Source organism: Cydia splendana, chromosome Z, assembly GCF_910591565.1.
Source record: "Cydia splendana chromosome Z, ilCydSple1.2, whole genome shotgun sequence".
Classification (NCBI taxonomy): domain Eukaryota; kingdom Metazoa; phylum Arthropoda; class Insecta; order Lepidoptera; family Tortricidae; genus Cydia; species Cydia splendana.
The window spans coordinates 25,366,775-25,386,428 of record NC_085987.1 but is presented as its reverse complement, the minus strand read 5'-3'; the positions used below and the strand labels follow the sequence as shown (position 1 = coordinate 25,386,428).

General features: G+C 39.2%; 1 protein-coding gene across 1 annotated transcript in view; it reads right to left on the bottom strand.

Annotated features, from left to right (window-relative positions):
• LOC134804806 (proton-coupled amino acid transporter-like protein CG1139) overlaps positions 1 to 19,654 on the bottom strand; it is a 32,001-nt gene continuing 12,347 nt past the window's right edge. The window contains exons 3-9 of the mRNA XM_063778057.1: positions 18,206 to 18,283; positions 15,217 to 15,367; positions 11,122 to 11,328; positions 10,157 to 10,429; positions 8,808 to 8,986; positions 936 to 1,123; positions 1 to 451 (exon numbers count right to left, since the gene is read on the bottom strand). Coding sequence (XP_063634127.1) covers positions 207 to 451; positions 936 to 1,123; positions 8,808 to 8,986; positions 10,157 to 10,429; positions 11,122 to 11,328; positions 15,217 to 15,367; positions 18,206 to 18,283 — 1,321 coding nt within the window. The 3' untranslated portion in view covers positions 1 to 206. The remainder of the gene's footprint in view (positions 452 to 935; positions 1,124 to 8,807; positions 8,987 to 10,156; positions 10,430 to 11,121; positions 11,329 to 15,216; positions 15,368 to 18,205; positions 18,284 to 19,654) is intronic.

Below are 19,654 nucleotides of genomic sequence, written 5' to 3'. Positions count from 1 at the left end.
CATAATATCTTTGCCAACATTATAGATATCAGTAATCTGGTGAATCACAGTAATTATTGCTATACTTACATAATAATTATAACGTATCTTAATCCTACGGTATCTACAACAAAAGCTAGCTGTCAGCAGTGTCACTATTTGCACAAGTGTGTGTTCTGGCAAATGCAAGCATAGGCACTTTCTAAGTTTGCCTGTGCGGGCGGGGTCTAGAATGATTCCACAATGGCGAGAAGCGCCGTGGCGGTGCCGACGACCAGGCCAATGATGCCGAAGATGAACAGCAGCCAATCTTTGAGGCGACGAAGGCGACCGTCGCCTGTCGCGCCCGCGTCCGCCCACGACAAGCACATTTCCATCAGCGCCGGGAAGCAGATGCCCAGCGCCGACAAACACAGCGCACCGAACAGCGAGATGAACAACCCGAGTCGGGGGATTGACACCGCGAACACGACTGTACAAACAACATGGGTAATGTTGGCATCATAAGGGTCGATGATGATTATAAGCAGGTACAGTCAGCAGCAGAAGTTGCTAGCGGGCGAGGTGTTCAAAATGATCTTGACACGACTTTTTTTGCGAATGGGGGTGGAACAGCAATAAAATTAACAGCCGAATATTATTAATATTTCGGTTACTGATTCTCCTGCAAGGTTTACCTTTGATTAATATAACTTTAAATAATAATAATAAAATAATAATTCAGCCTAACACGTCCCACTGCTGGGGCACAGGCCTCCTCTCATGCGCGAGAGGGCTTGGGCTTATAGTCCCCACGTTAGCCCAATGCGGATTGGGGACTTCACATAGGTTTCCCCACGATGTTTTCCTTCACCGAAAAGCTAGTGGTAAATATCAAATGATATGTCATTCGGTAAAACGTAACATCGATGAAACATTTTTCTGCAAGGGTTTAACTTACAAGGGTGCAAACTTACACGTGAGAAGGCACAGTGCGATCCGGAGGGCGTATTCCGACGCGACAAGTTTGGGCTGCGATGCGTGCGACTGGAGAAGCCGCGGGCGTAGGTAGCCGCTCCACACCACGTCCACTGGCACGTAACACTGCAGCCCGTAGCTAATGAAAATGGCCACCGAGAACATCGCTTTCACGCTCGTCGCAACCCTGTAAATATAGTTTCCGTAAATCTATGGTGGTTCGCCAAATTACCGATTAGTTATTTTTTGAAAGTAGATGTAGGTACAGTCACCTTCAATAATATGTTACACAACGAAGGCCGCAAAACTATCTGACACGATCTTATTTGTAGAGCCATAAGAGCGTGTCACATATTTTTGCGGCCTTCGAAGAGTAACATATTATTGCAGGTGACTGTACTAGCTAGGGTTCTAAGTGACAAAAAACGGTCGAACCTATTTTTTCTTGATTAAAGCATGAAACTTGGCACAGTTGTTCCTTATATCAAAACAAGCCGATTTAGATTGGTAGCCCACAGGAGCCCCCCCTCTGGGGCCCGAGAGGGGGGGGGGGGGTCAAAGCACCGCTCCGCCTGGCTTCATTCTAAAAATTCTAACAGGCCCCGTTTAGCTAATAAGTCATATTTGGTATCAATTTCGGATAAATCAATAACGTAGAATTCATTTCTAATATCAAAAAATTGCAATTTGTAGATTTTTTTTAAACTCAAAAAATCTAATTTTTAAAGTGTAATTTTTGTATTTTATTTATTGTCAAAATTAAACTGCCTGGTTTTTCTACATACAAAAAATATGACGATAAAGCCTATTTCATGCAGATTATAAAACCATAACTTTTATTTACCATTATTAAAAGGAAATTGCATAAAAAAAACTTATGTCGCCTCGCGCCGGTGAATATATTTTTACCGACATCGGCATTGATAGAGACTACATCCGAAGAACACACTCTGGAGAGTCTGGAGACCGATTAATTGTATTGTTTATTGTTGTAGATCCTATTATAAAGATAGAAAAGGGTACAAATATTTTTTTTAACGTGTCGTTCAGAAAAAAAAGGGACCTTGGAAAAAATTATCACAGAGCCTCGCGTTTGTATAGAAGCATACTCGTATTTAGTTAGTGCCAACCACTCCATGGTCCCTGTTCTCAATTAATAAGAAGTAAACTGTAAGTATTATTTAATTTACTTACTTATTACATAGTTCCTTCCCCAGACACATGAATGCGTACAATTCATCATTCGTGTAGTTGCACCGCGTTTTTTATTCCGATTTGCATTTGCCTCTGGTCAGTTTCAACCATATTCTGGCCAATGCTGGGTTGTCAGACCAGTGTGGAACCCGTCGTCTGCTTCTTGCTTCCATTCCCAAGAAGACGGACTGAGCAAGTTCGACGACGAACTAACGTCTGATCCCAAACATCAACCCCTCGGTACACTGCGCGTAATAGGGTATTTATACGGCTCCCTTTTGTTAGAAGTAGGTAGACATTATGGCATATAATAACAAAATAACTTAGCAGCGACTTAATCTCATAGAACACGTACCTATAATATTATACAACTCTTCAATATCCCGGTTTAACTTGTCTTCTTCAATATTGCACTTATTACCGATCATATAATAACACAGTTTAGTATTTTAGGGAAATGCTTTTAGCGACCGCTGTTGCTCCATCTTGTAAGAGCTTGAATCCTTGCAGTGGCTTGGCTGAACTCTGAACAGGTTCCATGCTTTGAACTCACTTTTTCTACCCTTTCCACAGAATGCTCGAAACAGGGGTAAGACTTTCGCTCTTTTAAGGTAAATAAAAGAGAGTTTAGTTAGCTTATAGAATAAATAATTTTAATTGGCTTAAAAATAGAATTTCCTGGCCTATTGTGGATGCAATGGAGTCAACGTGAGCCCACAATTCCTGTAATTGGGGAAATATTCGTACGCATGAATCTAGTCTAGCTTCTATGACTACAGCGTCTGTATCTACTGTGCATGTCAATACCTTGCAATTACTGTTTTACAGCATCTGCAACTAGGGCCATCATACTAAATGAATCGGACTCTTCATGGTTCTTGGAGTATTCGGAATCTCACGAGGAACATTACTTGTGACATGTTTCTTACACAATTTCGCGATGGCATAAATAAGGACTTTTAACTCTTCGAAGTTTTGTAGTGTCTCAAAATGGTAAAGAACTGAATTTCACTATAAGATCAGTGGTTATAAGTGAAGCCACAGAATAAATAATAGTACTACCGTACAGAAAGGAAACTTCATACAAAACCGAAGTTTGACAGCGGTTCAGGGTCGAATCATGCTATCCCTTTCTAATATATTTTTATTTTATTTAGAAATTTAATTCAGGCAACAAGGCCCATATTACAAATACCTTACAGATTAACATACATATGTATTTTATAAACTTAAAACTAAACACTATTTAGTCGACAAAACGGCGTGGCTCCGTAGCATCGGCTGCTCTTGTGTCGGATTCGGCAGTTTGCCCCGGAACCTCCGAAACACGACACCTTTCGGCCAGAAGTCGACGCACTCGATGGTTCCCTGCAGCGGTCGCGGCACGCGCACCACAAAAGAGTTGAAGTGCACGTAGTGGCGCGATCGAAGCTGGAACACCCTCAGCGTGAAGCCGGTCTTCTGGTGTACATACTCCACCACTTCAGCAGCCGTGGCGGTGTAATGCAGGCGCGATACGTACAGCGCCTTACTCGGTGTAGCAATCCGCAAGCCAGAATTAGCCGGTTCGGCGGTACCACACTGAGTCTTACGAGGCGCCGTGCGCGCCTTCTTCTTTCTTGATACCACTGTGAAATCCTCCTCATCCACACTGGTAACAGGGAGCTTCTCCTTGGGAGCCGCTCGATCTTCAGTACCCTTTACAGGTACACTAACCCGGTTCGGTGCGACTTTCGGACCGGCGACGACATCCGCGTAAACACGATGACGTGATTTGGAGGAGGCGGGGGGAGGGCGCGCGCGCGGGAGGCTCGCGGGCGGCAACACAGCTGATGCGACACATTTTACAGTGTCAGCAACTCGCAAACTGACCGACTCGGCGCTCGTGGCTTGCCGGTCATCGCACTTGAAATTCGACGCCGCCGACCGAGTAAGGGCACTGTTTCGCAAACTGATGACTTCGTTGCGTAACTCGGTTATAGTGACCTGGGCTGCATCAAACTTCGAAATGACATCTGCTAGACTTGTTTTTAGGGCCACGATTTCCTTCAACAAGCAGCTAACGTCGACATGATCCGGAATATAGGACGGCAGGCTGGAGGCACCCGTCGTCGTAAACTCTGGAATCCGATCTTCATTCTCCCTTAGAATGTTTATGATGTTCTCGAGGGTCTTCTTCCCGGTTTCATCTCCTCTCCGGTGAGGTACATACGTGCCGGCGATCCCGAGGGACTCGTGCAGCACCTTCTTTGCTGCACAGATATCTTCGACGGAAAAACTCGACGAACAGATCTGGACAGCAGACACCGTGTCCATCACTCCTTCCAGCAGCAGCTTCTGTTGCAGAAAGGCGAGCAGCTCGTTCACGATCGGTGCACTCTGTCCGGAGGCACTCATCGCGTCACTTCGCTAGCTGCGGGCGAGCCGCGCTAATTTCGCAATTAATTAAATTAATTGATCACCAATGCGTCTATGTCGCTGCGCGCATTGGACACGACTGTCTGATATATGGCACTATCCCTTTCGGCTATTTAGGGCTGTCAAAATTCAAGTGATTATCTTATCTGTGATCGTGCACGCAAAAGGAAGTCAAGTGGTGCCAACCCTAATAATTGCTCGGAGCAATGCTGAGCCGAGCGGAGCCGAGTTTGGCCGAGGTCAGGAGTTTCGCACCCCTGGTGAAGCTTACCGTCATGGTAAAGTAAACTCTAATTTATTTCTATCGGGCCCTGTAAAACTAGGAGTCGTACTTGTATTCCAAGCATTCTCTCGATCGACCTTGTAATACTGTAAGCTCAATACGACTTGTGATATGTGTACTAGATGATATATATATCATATATATTTGACACATATAAAAGTGAGATCTAAGCATGGATCCTTTGGATTCAAGCTCCTACAGGGTGGAGCAATAGCAATAAATAAATAAATAACATTCGCCAAAAGTTTATCATAACTTTATATGATAACAGGTGAAATAGCCTTGTAAAGTAAAGTAAAGTGAATACCTTACAGATAAAGCCGTTGCTAAATAATTAAAAAATGCCTGAATAATTCTTTACTTGAATCGACTACGGAAACAGAAGCAGCCTTATCAGGATATGATTATATGTTTGAGGTCAGAACGTTAGTTCCTCTTTAAACTTGCTCAGTTCGTCTTCTTGGAAATGGAAGCAAGGAGCAGATGACTGTTTCCAAACTGTTCTGACAACCCTGCTGTGGCCAGAATATGGATGAAACTGACATACGAGGGTGATCCGAAAGTTGTTAGCTGCTCCGGCTCTACTCATGCGATTGTAATATGATTTATACCATTGTGAGGGATATTTCAGTATGTAAAGAGGTGAAGTCAATTCGTTTTTAGAAAACGCATAGTTTTTTTTCAATATTTTTTTCTGCTACGTTTCTGCCTATGGCCAGCAGCCACAGTAATTGAGACTCCATTACGTGGTATCATTTTATAAACATTTTTAGTTTAAAACATATAATTATTTTAGGTGCTGCTAATTGCGAATCTCGATCGTCTTTTTACGTATAAATCATTTTGATTGAGTAAACCTAATTATAACTTAATAGGTGTCAATAATGAGTAATTTCATCAAAAGTAGTAATTTCAGATACTTATTCAAAAATGTGCTTTATCATATAAAATTATTTATCCATTATACATCGAAAATAGCAGAAGGAACCGAATAATTAGACCCGGGTAAATATAAGTTGGTTCTTAAAGATTTCAATACGAAATTCATCTAATTGTGAAAAAAAATCGTTTTTTTCTTAGTAATTTATAACTCCATACAAAATAGCTTTCAATAAAAACTATATTATATAAAAAATAAACATATACTTAAGTAAAAAATAATAATGACCATAATTAGCATTGAAATATCCCTCACAATGGTATAAATCATATTGCAATCGCATGAGTAGAGCCGGAGCAACTAACAACTTTCGGATCAGCTTTCGTATATACGTGAATGAAGAAATGTGCCCATTCATGTGTCGGGGGAAGGAACTGTATTAATACAAAAGACGCAAAATTAAAGTGTGGTATAATGTAATAAGTAGATTAAATAATACTTACATTTTACTTCTTATTAATTGAGAACAGGGACCATGGAGTGGTTGGCATAAATACGAGTATGCTTCTATAAAAACGCGAGGTGGTAATTTTGTCCTAGGTCCCTTTTTTCACTGAATGACACATTTAAAAAAATATTTGTATGCTTTTCTATCTTTATAATAGGATCTACAACAATAAACAATACATTTAATCGTTCTCCAGATCTCCAGAGTGTGTACTTCGGATGTCGTCTCTATCAATGCCGGTGTCGGTAAAAAGATATTCACCGGCGCGAATCGATATAAGTTTTTTAAAATCTGCATTAAATAGGCTTTATTGTCATATTTTTGTATGTAGAAAAACCAGGCAGTTTAATTTTGACACTAAATAACAAACAAAAATTACGCTTTAAAACACTACACACTTCCACTTCTATTAGCTAAACGGGGCCTGTTAGAATTTTTAGAATGAAGCCGGGCGGAGCGGTATTTTGACCCCCCCTCTCGGGCCCCCGAGGGGGGGCTCCTGTGGGCTACCGATCTAAATCGGCTTGTTTTGATATAAGGAACAACTGTGCCAAGTTTCATGCTTTAATCAAGAAAAAAAAGGTTCTTGCACTTAACACCCTCACTACACTTGGTCTTACTCAAATTAAAAATCCTTAACGATAATTCAGTCGGTACATACTTAATCCATAAATTACTTACAATTTGACATGATTTGACCTACATAAGCGCAATGACGCCCTTGTGATTTAACACACATATATATAGGAAAAACTGTATAATCAACAATGTAGGTATGTATAATGAGGTAGGTATGTATGTAGATATAGTAAAAGTAAACGTCCTTCTTTGGTAGACTGTTGTCTCTGTCAAGAAAGTTAAACAAAATATTAATGATTCACCATGTGCAGAGAGCAGATAGTGGACATCGACAATGATATGTCAACTTACCTGCCTTTATCTAAAGGTATATGCAATATTAAATGTAAATATAAATGCAGGTGCATTTATATTTACAGGTGCAGATGCACAACATATTTATTAGTAGGTAATTCCGACTGTTATTAAAATAATTCTCGATTTGGGTTATCCGCAGATGGTCTAAAACGCAAAATGACTAGTGTGTTGTTTTGCCTAAATCGCAATTAGTCTACATCGCAAACGGTCTAGAACGCAAAATGCCCAATTTTTATATCACCACATTTTACATAGGTAGGTTAGGTTCGTTAGAGTATCTTCAAATGGCCGAAGGCCAAACAGCAAAGAATAGGAGTCCCGCGGAACCGGGGCTCCGTGGACATCGGTATAAAGTTAAGATAAAACGGAAAAAATAATTCGGGCATTTTGCGTTCTAGACCGTTTGCGATGTAGACTAATTGCGATTTAGGCAAAACAACACACTAGTCATTTTGCGTTTTAGACCATCTGCGGATAACCCCTCGATTTCTATATAAATACACAATTATATTACAATTACTGTTTCTTATTAGCTTACGACATATATGTACATATGTGTTGCTTCTTTTGTGCAGATGTTTCCACATAAGTATTTCAGTAAGCTTTGTTTATGTAGCTTTCACCGGCGAACACAACGAGGTATCGTATAACTACAACAACATCGACTATAATTAACTTACCGATTTTCCATTGTGTTAGCTAATGTACCAATGGTGACTGCTTTAAAGAAAATAGAAGTTTGTGAGGAAAGTCTTAATGAATATTTAGGTATAAATTGGACAGTTTATACGATCTAACCACCTATCCAATTTAAATCGTCAATTTTAAAATGTCACGGATAACCCGGTAGCTAGTGTACGTAAAAAAAAGCCAATACCTTCAGTGTACATAAAATGCACGTAAATATAAAAACCAATTGCATACAGTGCATACACAGATGATCTTGCGGCCATGACCATTATGTACCTACGCGAGTTCGGCTTTAGGTAAGTATCTAAATAAAGGAATTTGGAAGCGTGGCATAGTAAATGTTCGTTTTGGGGTAAATCTAATAGAGAATGATCTACTACATAGGTAGTTAGTTGCCGTAAAAATTACATAAGCTTATCAAGGTGCAGTTGTTAATGTTATTTAAAAATCACTAATATCTACCTCTATACCTACTCTAACAAAACTTGGCAAACGTTGCAGAAGTGTTGCCCAAGTACAATAGTGGTTAATACATGTTGAAAGATATTTTTCATTTTCAAAATTACTTTTTCTCTAGTTTCCAGAATGCACCCTTATTCTTTATCAGAGCTCAGACCTTTATAATTATAATACAGTGCCACTGCTTTTACTATTTATCTACCTGTATTCCTTTTCTTTATATAGATAGTAGATGAAGAACCAAAGCGTACGTAAGCTAAACCTCATTTGAATAGGTACATGTCGTTGGACGCACTCGCGGCTCGCCGGGTAGCATTAAAACGCCAGCGCTGATATAGTAACTAAACGTTAACGTTTAGTCTAAGATACATTGGCAAGAAACGATAAATAATTAATTAATTAATTAATTTATCGTTTCTTGCCAATACAATATGTATTTGTATACATCTGCGTACTATAAATAAATAATTAAATAGCTGGCTAGTAAGTACTGAAATACTCACCATGAGTTCTGAGGGAGATCGAGCGTGACGGAGTCGCTGCACTTCTCAACGCAGAACACGTAGCCGATGGCGCCGACGGCGATGTAAAGCAGCACGATAAACGTCATGCCCACGTTGAGCACGCCAAACGGCTTCCCGAAAGACTTGGGCGTCTTCATGTTGTTCTCCAATGCGATCACCTGCCGACCACAAACACTCAAGCTTATTGTTTACCCACACTACACGTATCATCGCCACTTTATGTCTTTTTTATTTTAATCCATCATACCAAAGGTTTTGCTAGTAGTAGGCTAATCCCTCCATGCGTGGTCCGACAGTCTTGTCAATTTTTATATTCTACGTACTTCGACCATCGCCACGAGAAACTAAAACTCCACGTAGTTCGAACTAAGTGAAATATAAAAATCTTTATAGGTAGCCCGAGTGGTCGAACAGCGAGGAATTAAAATTCCTTGTCGTCCGATATGCCGGACAAAACAGTCGGACTACGCGGTCGGATGGGATAAAAAGCGACCGCAGCATGGTTACATTTTTATCGCCTGTCGCTATGCCCGTCACTTTCGCACTTACATACTTGTTAGAACGTGACAGGCATGGTGACAAGCGATAAAAATGCGACCGTGCTTCCGTCGCTGATCAATTAATATAAAACGGCTTATAATAAACCAAGGCACAATATATCAGTAAGTAAACGAGTACAGTAGGTACAAGAAGGTAAGTATTGTAAACTTGACAACAAGAATATTTTTTTGCAATGCGCCTTTGTTATAGCAAACGACTTATTCGCTCGTACACAAAAAAAAGCAAAGTGAATCTATTAGTTATCTTGTAACTATGTTAAAATCTCTTAAATTATTCGCGCCGGATTCGCACGGGTTATACAAATCGTACACTTAAACCTTCCTCAATAATCTTTTTATTGATAGAGTCTGTGCGGAAAGAGAAGAGTCGTGAAATACTTATATTTCCCTTGGGAAACAATACATTCTACGACTCTTTCTGCACAGACTCTAGGTGCAACGGCATGAAAATCCGTTCAGTAGATCGTTTTTGAGTTTATCGCGAACATACATACATACATAGCATAGGTAGGTACAAACAGACAGATGAGGCAGGGACTTTGTTTTATATAATTTAAGTTACTCTACTCACATCTTCAATATGTAAATCAAGACATATTGGGATATGGTTATATGTAGGTTCTGCCTTCCTGTCAGGAGAGTCATGTGCAGTAGGTTATTACGCATTAGCTATTAAAAAAAGCTGCTGAGCAATTAAAGCAGTAGGTATGTAGAGTCCATCGCAAAGCTATAGTGATCTGTTAATTAGTACCTATTACTAATACTTACAACCCCCACAGCAGTAAGCGCAAACAGAATAGTCCCGAAAAACAAAGGGTATGTCTTAAAGGAGCCCCAGAGGTCCAAAGGCGTTTGTGATTTCTTCTCGGTCCCCAGTAAAAAGTACAGCACAATACCGAGGCCGACGAAAGTGATTAGATTTGCGAGTGTTGAGAATGGCGCCAGAATTTTCAAATTGGGGATACAGTTGAATGCGATCAGCGGTCCCAGGATAATAACCATGTGGAGTTTCACGTCCATCACATAGTAATCATCGACCATCTGAAATCAATAGAAACGTCATTGGTCATGTGTATGCCGACAGTTGAACTGTTGATGAATATGGACGCATTAATGATGCAAAGGGCACGGCGTGACCTAAACCGGCGGCGAGAAGGCGCCCACTTAAAGTGCCTGCAATGCGATGACCTCGCTTTAAATGGCCGCTTATGGAGCATATTCATTCCCTCCGTAGTTATATTAGGCACGAACTGGAAATACATCTTACGGATTCAATTTATATGTGACATATTGGAATTGTTCAAAGTTTTTAACGAATAAAATAGCACTCTAATAAAAAAAACTCGCCTATATACTCGCCAATTACAATATAATCTATTATCTAAAGCTAAACAAAGTAGGCTACTGTTATATAACACTGAGCACTTTAGTTAGTGATCACAAATGCTAGTAGGTATCAGTAATAAAGGTAATAAACTTTGATTCCGTTTCAGAAATAATAAGTCATTCATTAGTCAATTTAGACAGAGCCTGTCCTTTTTAGGGTTCCATACCCGATTTTCTCTTGCTCATTATATAAATATTCCACCTATTTAATTACATATATTTATGCCAATTGGTCGCTAATGTGGTGTTATGAAGTCATACGTAGGCGTCGAGAATCGAGATAGGTATTGAATAATTGGTTATATAAACATCAGTGGCAAGTATATATAAACATAACTTGTAAATACCGCTTTAATATTTTCCGCAATGAAGACAATATAGACGCAGCAGATTCCAAGCTGGTAGACAACGAGGAATATGTCGACAGCGAGCGCCGAGGGGCGCGCCAGCACGCGCAGAACGGGCGGCCCGCGCGACAGCGCCGCCGCCATAGACTCCGGGTACGTCAGCAGCGGCACCCGCAGCCGCTTGCACAGCTCGTACTGGGAACGCACCTGCACACATACACAAAAGTAGCTAGTATGGACATCGGTTTTTACTACTTCTACGATGTTCTGGTAGTCGTCGTTTAAATCATTGTGGCTTGTGCTCACTTAATGCCGTTCAGATAAGTATTAAAATTAGTTTTCACTTAACAATGTATATCTAACGCTAAGAGATAAAAAAATATTTATATCAATTAATATTACCTCCATGTTAAAAATACAACAATATAAGATACACAGCTATAGCCTTTGATTACTACCTGGGGGCTGTTCAACAATTACCTCATCTATTTTTGACGATTTTTGACCCCCTCCCTAAAACCATCCAAAAATCATGCTTCGAATGACCCCGTTTCCTACCATCATCCGATGTCCAAACCCGCCCCCCCCACAATTTGAAATTAAGTAATTTATAAATAGCCCCCTGCAAGGTACACGTCCGAGATCCGAGTGCTCGTGACTGTCCCAAGGCGACAGGGAATCATTTGTTTAGCATTAGGTACATACTAGAAACTACAGTCGACTCTCGTTAATTCGAAACTCAAGGGACCTTTAAAATATTACGAATTATCGAGAGTTTGAAATATCAAATGGTTCGAAATTATTGAGAGAAAAAATATGAAAGTTCGAATTATTGAGTAATAATCAAATATGATTTATTAACTGCTAATTTTTTAACAATATGGTTAACAAAGGTTAGAGGTACATATTTACATGACATCCCTAATAGCATTTTCTTGTAGGGATTTTGTTGGGTCTTTGTTTACGTATTAGTTGGGCAACCGTTATATTTGGCCGTACGATTTGCTGGAGGGCCCTCGACAAAGGCCCTCCCGAAGATTCCCAACAGAGGGCCATAAGAGTAATTTTTTCGTTGGGCCTATTTAAATAAATCATACAATTATTCAACGGTGGTGGTTTTGGTTGGGCCGTGGTTGGGCCTATACACATTTGTTTGATGGTTGGTTAATTGTTACATTTGGCCGTACGATTTGCTGGAGGGCCCTCGACAAAGGCCCTCCCGAAGATTCCCAACAGAGGGCCATTAGAGTAATTTTATCGTTGGGCCTATTTAAATAAATCATACAATTATTCAACGGTGGTGGTTTTGGTTGGGCCGTGGTTGGGCCTATACACATTTGTTTGATGGTTGGTTAATTGTAACATTTGGCCGTATGGCTTGCTGTAGGACCAACTGCAAAAAAATAAAAAAGGGCAATTTTTTCGTTGTGCTTCTGTTTGCAAATTCAACAATTACCCAACGGCAAGTCAGGTAGGTCGGTAGGTAGTCGTGCACCAGGTTGAAGGCCCAACACAGCTTGTCTCACAAAGGGCCAACATTGTAACTTTAACGTTGGGCCTTGTGTAGGATTCTTACAATACTACCGTAGGTAAATAGTTGTGTAATTTATAGTGTGCCTACAGTCTAATTATGTAATGGGCTTTTGTTTACGAGTCCTACAGTTACCCTACGTTAAGTAAGTGGTTGTGTAATACGACGTTGGGCCTTTGCTGATAAATATTACAATTACACTACGGTAGGCAACTAGGCATTGGTTGTATCCACATGAAGGCCCTAGGCTAGACAGCAGTTGTTGTTAATCTTCTCTGTATCGTTCCAATTTTAGTATATGTACTGCCGAAGCAAGTACACTTACTATACACTCTAATTTGTATATATACTAACCGCACTTCGAAACTTCGTAAGCGAGATTTATGTTTTTTGAGATTTAAATTGAGAAAATGTTGGTAAAATACAATTTTTAAAATTTATGTATAAATTTTATAGTTATAGCTATTAGATTTATAAGTTACTTTAAAAAAATATTATGATTATATCCGGAATAATCGAGAAAATAACTATAACTTCGATGTTTGGAGACAGTAACGCCATCTAGTGACGCCACAAGCAAACTCAACTGGTATTGTTGGGCATCAGTACCACAGCCAATGTTGGTAAATGCGATATTTGTGCTCACTGGGCCAACGAATGTTATCGTTGTTTAGCCACCGGTACCAAAATACACAAAGGCCCATTGCTAGGTGTCAGTGCCACAGCCAATGTTGGTAAATACGATATTTGTTATCATTGGGCCAACGAATGTTATCGTTGTTTAGCGAACGGTAGCAAAATACACAAAGGCCCATTGTTGGGCCTCAATGCTACAGCCAATGTTGGTAAATGCGATATTTGTCGTCATTGGGCCATCGGATGATATCTTTGACTAGCCAATGTTACCAAAATACACAAAGGCCCATTGTTGGGCATCTGTGCCACAGCCAATGTTGGTAAATGCGGTATTCGTCACCATTGGGCCAACAAATGTTATCGTTGTTTAGCGAACGGTAGCAAAATACACAAAGGCCCGTTGTTGGGCCTCAATGCTACAGCCAATGTTGGTAAATGCGATATTTGTCGTCATTGGGCCATCGTATGATATCGTTGATTAGCCAACGTTACCAAAATAAACAAAGGCCCATTGTTGGGCATCAGTGCCACAGTCAATGTTGGTAAATGCGATATTTGTCATCATTGGGCCATCGGATGATATCGTTGATTAGCCAACGTTACCAAAATACACAAAGGCCCATTGTTGGGCATCAATGCTACAGTCAATGTTGGTAAATGCGATATTTGTCGTCATTGGGCCATCGGATGATATCGTTGATTAGCCAACGTTACCAAAATAAACAAAGGCCCATTGTTGGGCATCAATGCTACAGCCAATGTTGGTAAATGCGATATTTGTCGTCATTGGGCCATCGGATGATATCGTCGATTAGCCAACGTTACCAAAATAAACAAAGGCCCATTGTTGGGTATCAGTGCCACAGCCAATGTTGGTAAATGCGATATTTGTCATCATTGGGCCATCGGATGATATCCTTGACAAGCCAACGTTACCAAAATACACAAAGGCCCATTGTTGGGCATCCGTGCCACAGCCAATGTTGGTAAATGCGGTGTTCGTCACCATTGGGCCAACGAATGTTATCGTTGTTTAGAGAACGGTAGCAACATACACAAAGGCCCATTGTTGGGCATCACTGCCACTGCCAATGTTGGTAAATGCGATATATGTCATCATTGGGCCAACGAATATTATCGTTGTTTAGCCAACGGTACCAAAATACACAAAGGCCCATTGTTGGGCATCTGTGCCACAGCGAATGTTGGTAAATGCGATGGTGGGCCAATACAAAATTAATGTTGGCTGCGGAACGAACCTCATCCCAACGTTTTCCCTACCGTTGGCACCGTAGGCCCCAACGAAAATGCTACTAGGGATAATGTGAATTAATTATTAGTCTTTCGGAAGAAGTCTGTAATATTAGTTTGCTTCAATAACTTTTTTTTATCAGAAATACCTAGTGCCTGAAATGCTTTTACTACAATGATAAATGCTCGTGCAACGATGAACTTGAACTTGTCTCAAAATGTAGGGGTACGTACCTACCTCTGCAATCTGATAACTTTGAATTGTCGAGTGTTTGACGCCATGTGTGTTCGAATTAACGCGTCGTTTTGTTACGTAGCGATGACTTTTTTGTTCGAATTACCAAGTGCTTAAAAATGTATTGATTTTCTTCGAAATATAAAGAGATTTTCTAGGGAACTCGTGATAACTTCGAATTATAGAGAGGTTCGAATTATCGCGGGTTTGAATTAACGAGAGTCGACTGTATTATTAAGTCCAGACAAAATATTTTTTTTTAATTATCCACAACATTAGGTTCGAACGTACTTAATTCAAATTTTACAGTTTTCATAAGGCTCAACGAATTAAGGAGATTTAAATGTTACGCGAGGTCTCTTTTCGGTGTGAACCACTAGTTAAACTCGAATAACCCATTTAGCGCTCATAACCGAATCGGCGGATAGGTACTTGTACAAACCAGAACATGTAAACAGTAAGTGCAGAGCGCGCCGACGATGACGGTGGAGATGATGCCGGTGACGAGGCCGGAGCGCGCGAACGCCTGCGGCATGGCGAGGATGCCCGTGCCCAAGCTGCATTTCAGCAGGTGAACTAGCGTCTCGAAGTCACTGTAATGTAAAGTTTACTTAAAAATATTATGTGCGGTACCTACCTATTTCTAAAATATGAACACGAATTCTGATTCTTCATGAGGGGAACAGATTTACGAAAATTATTTTGAATATGATTAAAATCTAAGTACTTATAAGGTAGAAGTACTAGTGCTCGACGCTGCACTAGTATTCGACGTGGGCACTTAATGTCAAAGTAATATAGGTTAAATTTGAACGGCGAAGATTTTTCTGTATTCAAATTTAATCCTTGTCAGTTTGACATAAAGTGCCCATGTCGAACACTAGTACTTCTACCTTACCTAATCTACCAATTAAAAAAACTGGCCAAGTGCGAGTTGGACTCGCGTTCCAAGGGTACATTACCCAATTTTTAACAATGTATTTTTTTCATGTGAAACGCGAATGTAATGCCTTAAAAAAAGTTTTTGGCAAAAAAAAATATTTTTGGTACAAGCTTTTATCGCTGACTGTACTTTTCTTACGACAGACAACTAATACTAATCGAGACAATTCTAAAAACCCCTAACACAATTAGGTTGCGTTGTTTCATCACAGAGTTCCTATGGGCACCTCCTGTCTCCATCATCAGATCAGCTCGATGGTACCATAATATTGCATTGTCATTGCAAAATTTCAGCTGTATCGGAAACCAGGAAGTGGATCAAATTTAACTTGCAAGATTTGATTACAGACCGACAACAGGACAGGTGAAAGTAAATAAAAGCTTGTAAAAACCCGTAGGTGTCGGACCAAAAACGAACTATTTCGTCCGACTCACGGTTGACAGCATATTTCTAATAGGTTTTCCTGTCATTTGTAGGTAAAGAACTATTACGTATATTTTTTTCAAAATTTTAGACTCAGTAGTTTCGGAGATAAAAGGGGAATGGTCATTTTTTGACTATTTTCTTAAATGACTTCTAAAACTATTTATTTTAAAATTACAAAAAATATATATTTGAGATTCTCAAAATGAGCTCTTTCATTTGATATTTGATATGTCACGATATAGTTTGAAAAACATTATACAGGATGATTCATGAGACGTGAGCAGGACTAATCCTGCACACTCAGTAACTGATAATTGATCCATCACTGTCGTATTTAGGAGAAACAACAACACTTTTTCCTATTTTTTAACTTTTTGGTGAGGGCAAATTTAATTCTCACAATCATGGTCACCCTACAGGACCTAATTAATTAGGTCCTGCCTAATTAATAAACATAAAACCTCTTTAACCGTAATGGCTTTAGATTACGAAGAAAATAAACTGTCAAACTTGAGTGAGATACGAGTTTTCAAAAGTAACCAGACCGTGATGACAGTAATTCAGTTTGCCAGTAGTTCAGTTTAGTATTCTAATTTTAGGATGACCATGCATGTCGTAAAAAAATTAATAACGTTTTTTTTCAACACGACTAGAAAATTAACGTTAATCACCCTGTGTATTAATTTTCTCATTTACCCCCCAAAAGTGGCCCCCATGTATGTATAAAATTCATTTGTTTACGTTAGATATCCGTCTTTGGGTCACGAATTTACATATGTGTAGCAAATTTCATCTTAATTGGTCCAGTACTTTTGGAGAAAATGGGCTGTGACAGACGGACAGACAGACAGACAGACGCACGAGTGAACTATAAGGGTTCCGTTTTTTCCTTTTGAGGAACGGAACCCTAAAAAACTTAACCTTAATTAAAAACAGCGTCTCGCGTCTGTCTGTTTGTGTGTATGTATGTTCGCGACAAACTCATAGACTACTGAACGGATTTTCATGCGATTTTCACCTATGGACAGAGTGATTCTTGAGGAAGGTTTAAGTGTATAATTTGTAAACCCGTGCAAAGCCGGTGCCGGTCGCTAATAGTATTTTTATAATGCCCCAATATCAATGCTATTGATAATAGGAGGAGTTATATTATTATACTATTCTTTGGGCCCGATTCGGATTTTGAAATAGACATCTAATAGACATCTTTTAGACATCATCAAGATACGATTACGATATGTTTAAGATTTAACGTGTCAAATTTGACATTTGCGCGATTCTGGAGATACTGTTGAACGATTTCCACAGGATATGACTTAGAGATCCAATTCACATCTAAAAGATATCTTACTCTATCAAACGTAAAAGTGACATTGGTTGCCCGAATTGCGCTGCAAAAGAGAACTAGTTGATATCTAAACTATAACGTATCTAGAATGGATATAGTACGTGTCGTCTCTTGTGAATATCGTGAAGTTCGAATACGGCAGTTTGAGTAAAGCTAAGGTGACATTCGGATGGCAACTACAGCAGAATTATACTGTTGCAACACTTGTAACGTTACGCTGCAAACTTGATGTGGTCAATGTCACTGTCAATCTCCTTAATCTTCTATCATAACGAATTTACTGTTCCTCACCTTACATTTTTGGCCATATTAATATTATCAAAGAGAATAGATAGTATAGAGGGGTCCTGTCATAGTAAATTTTGTAGTCACAGTAAATTTACTGCCATCTATTGACACACGACTAAAACTCAAAATGAAAACGTATAAAATTATAAAAAAAATGTATACATATGGTTAAATGATTTTATTATTTTTATATCATTTTGAACCATGTTCATTCACTGATATCTATGTGTTAAAATTGTTAAATATGAAACGGTGTCGTCACGCCATCTAGCCGAGCATAGGCCAAAGGTGTGTGCGCCATCTATCCGAGAATGACTTTTTCTTGAATTCCAAGGCACGTTTTTTCCTTAGACTTTATTCATCTTATACGAAGTTACATATGTCTTTGATATTATTAATAATATTTGTTTGCATAACCAAACTTACTTCGTGGGCCTGTTCACTTGTCGGTGCTCGTGCGGATCATAGTCGTCGTCGTCGGCAAAACTGGCGGGAACGCCATCTCTGGAAATAGGGACGCAACTTGGACGTTCAGTAAGATGTACATTTATTTATTAATATAAATTACTAAAAGACATAAACAGGAATATAAAACTAAAACTAACTATGTACAATTAAAATAACTAAAACTAAAAATTAAAAATACAAATCAAAATACCTATTCAGTAAGATTGTTTCTTGGTACAGTCCACTGTAAAAATATGGGTGTAGACAACTTACTTAAAAATATGTCCCATAGTTCTTAATTCACTGACAAGAGTTATGGGACATATTTTTGAGATGATTTATTTGTACACCCATATTTTTACAGTTGACTGTACAGCCCAGCGATTAGAATTTCTTAATCAAGAAGTATGGAGCTGCATTAAATAATAGGTACAAAGCGCTTATAATATTTTTCACCACACCAGCTCGGAAAGGCTTACTTTGCACTTCAAAAACGAATAGCAAAGTTGTATTTTATTCACATGTGAGGCAAAGTAATCAAATGCAAATTTTGAGTTGTTTTCTAATTTTCGCTGGTAGAATTGACTTTTAAATGATGATTTTGGATGATAAATATTTAAAAACATTCATTTAGATTTGATTTGGTTTGATTTTGTTTGATATTTTACATTTAATATTTGTTTCGGGTTGGTGTGGTGAAAAATGTTGTGTTTCACTTGGGGGCAAATTTTGTCTAACCCTCGTGCTTAGAAACCCTCGCAACGCTCAAGATTCCATTTCGAACCACTCGCTACGCTCGTGGTTCAATTTTGGAATCTTTCGCTTGCTCGGGTATCAATATTAGCACGAGCGGTTAAACAACAACTTTGCCCCCTTGTAAAACAAATAACTATTTCAAACTCTGAAGGGTAGGATGACACCTGTCATTTCAATACAATTTTGCGAGATTTGGCGTTTTTACGTTATATTATAAATTATATGGAGATGACAGGTGTCATCGTGTTTGAAAAATATTATAGTGCGCAGGACACTATCGAGCCAGATATGAATACGAAAGTACGACCGCTGGTAGAGTTAGACGAAGAAAAGTCTGCAGCGAGTTTGATAGCCCACGCAGTGCAAGTGTCATTTATACGTCATAATTTTATAGAAGTTTGACATTTAGAATAACACTTGCACTGCGTGGGCTATCAAAATCACTGCAGACTTTTCTTGGTCTAACTCTAGTCAGATTATATTATTACTATTCTGTGGTTACACACAAGCATTGTGATCGAAATAGGCAAGGCCAACAGATCGTCTTGCTATTTGTGGAATAGGTACCTAAATGCCGCGTGTATATTGTTACCTGAGCTTGCCCGTTTTAATAGAATTTGATGTTATTCATAAAATAAGGGAGATGATATATTTTTTTAAGAAATGTATCGA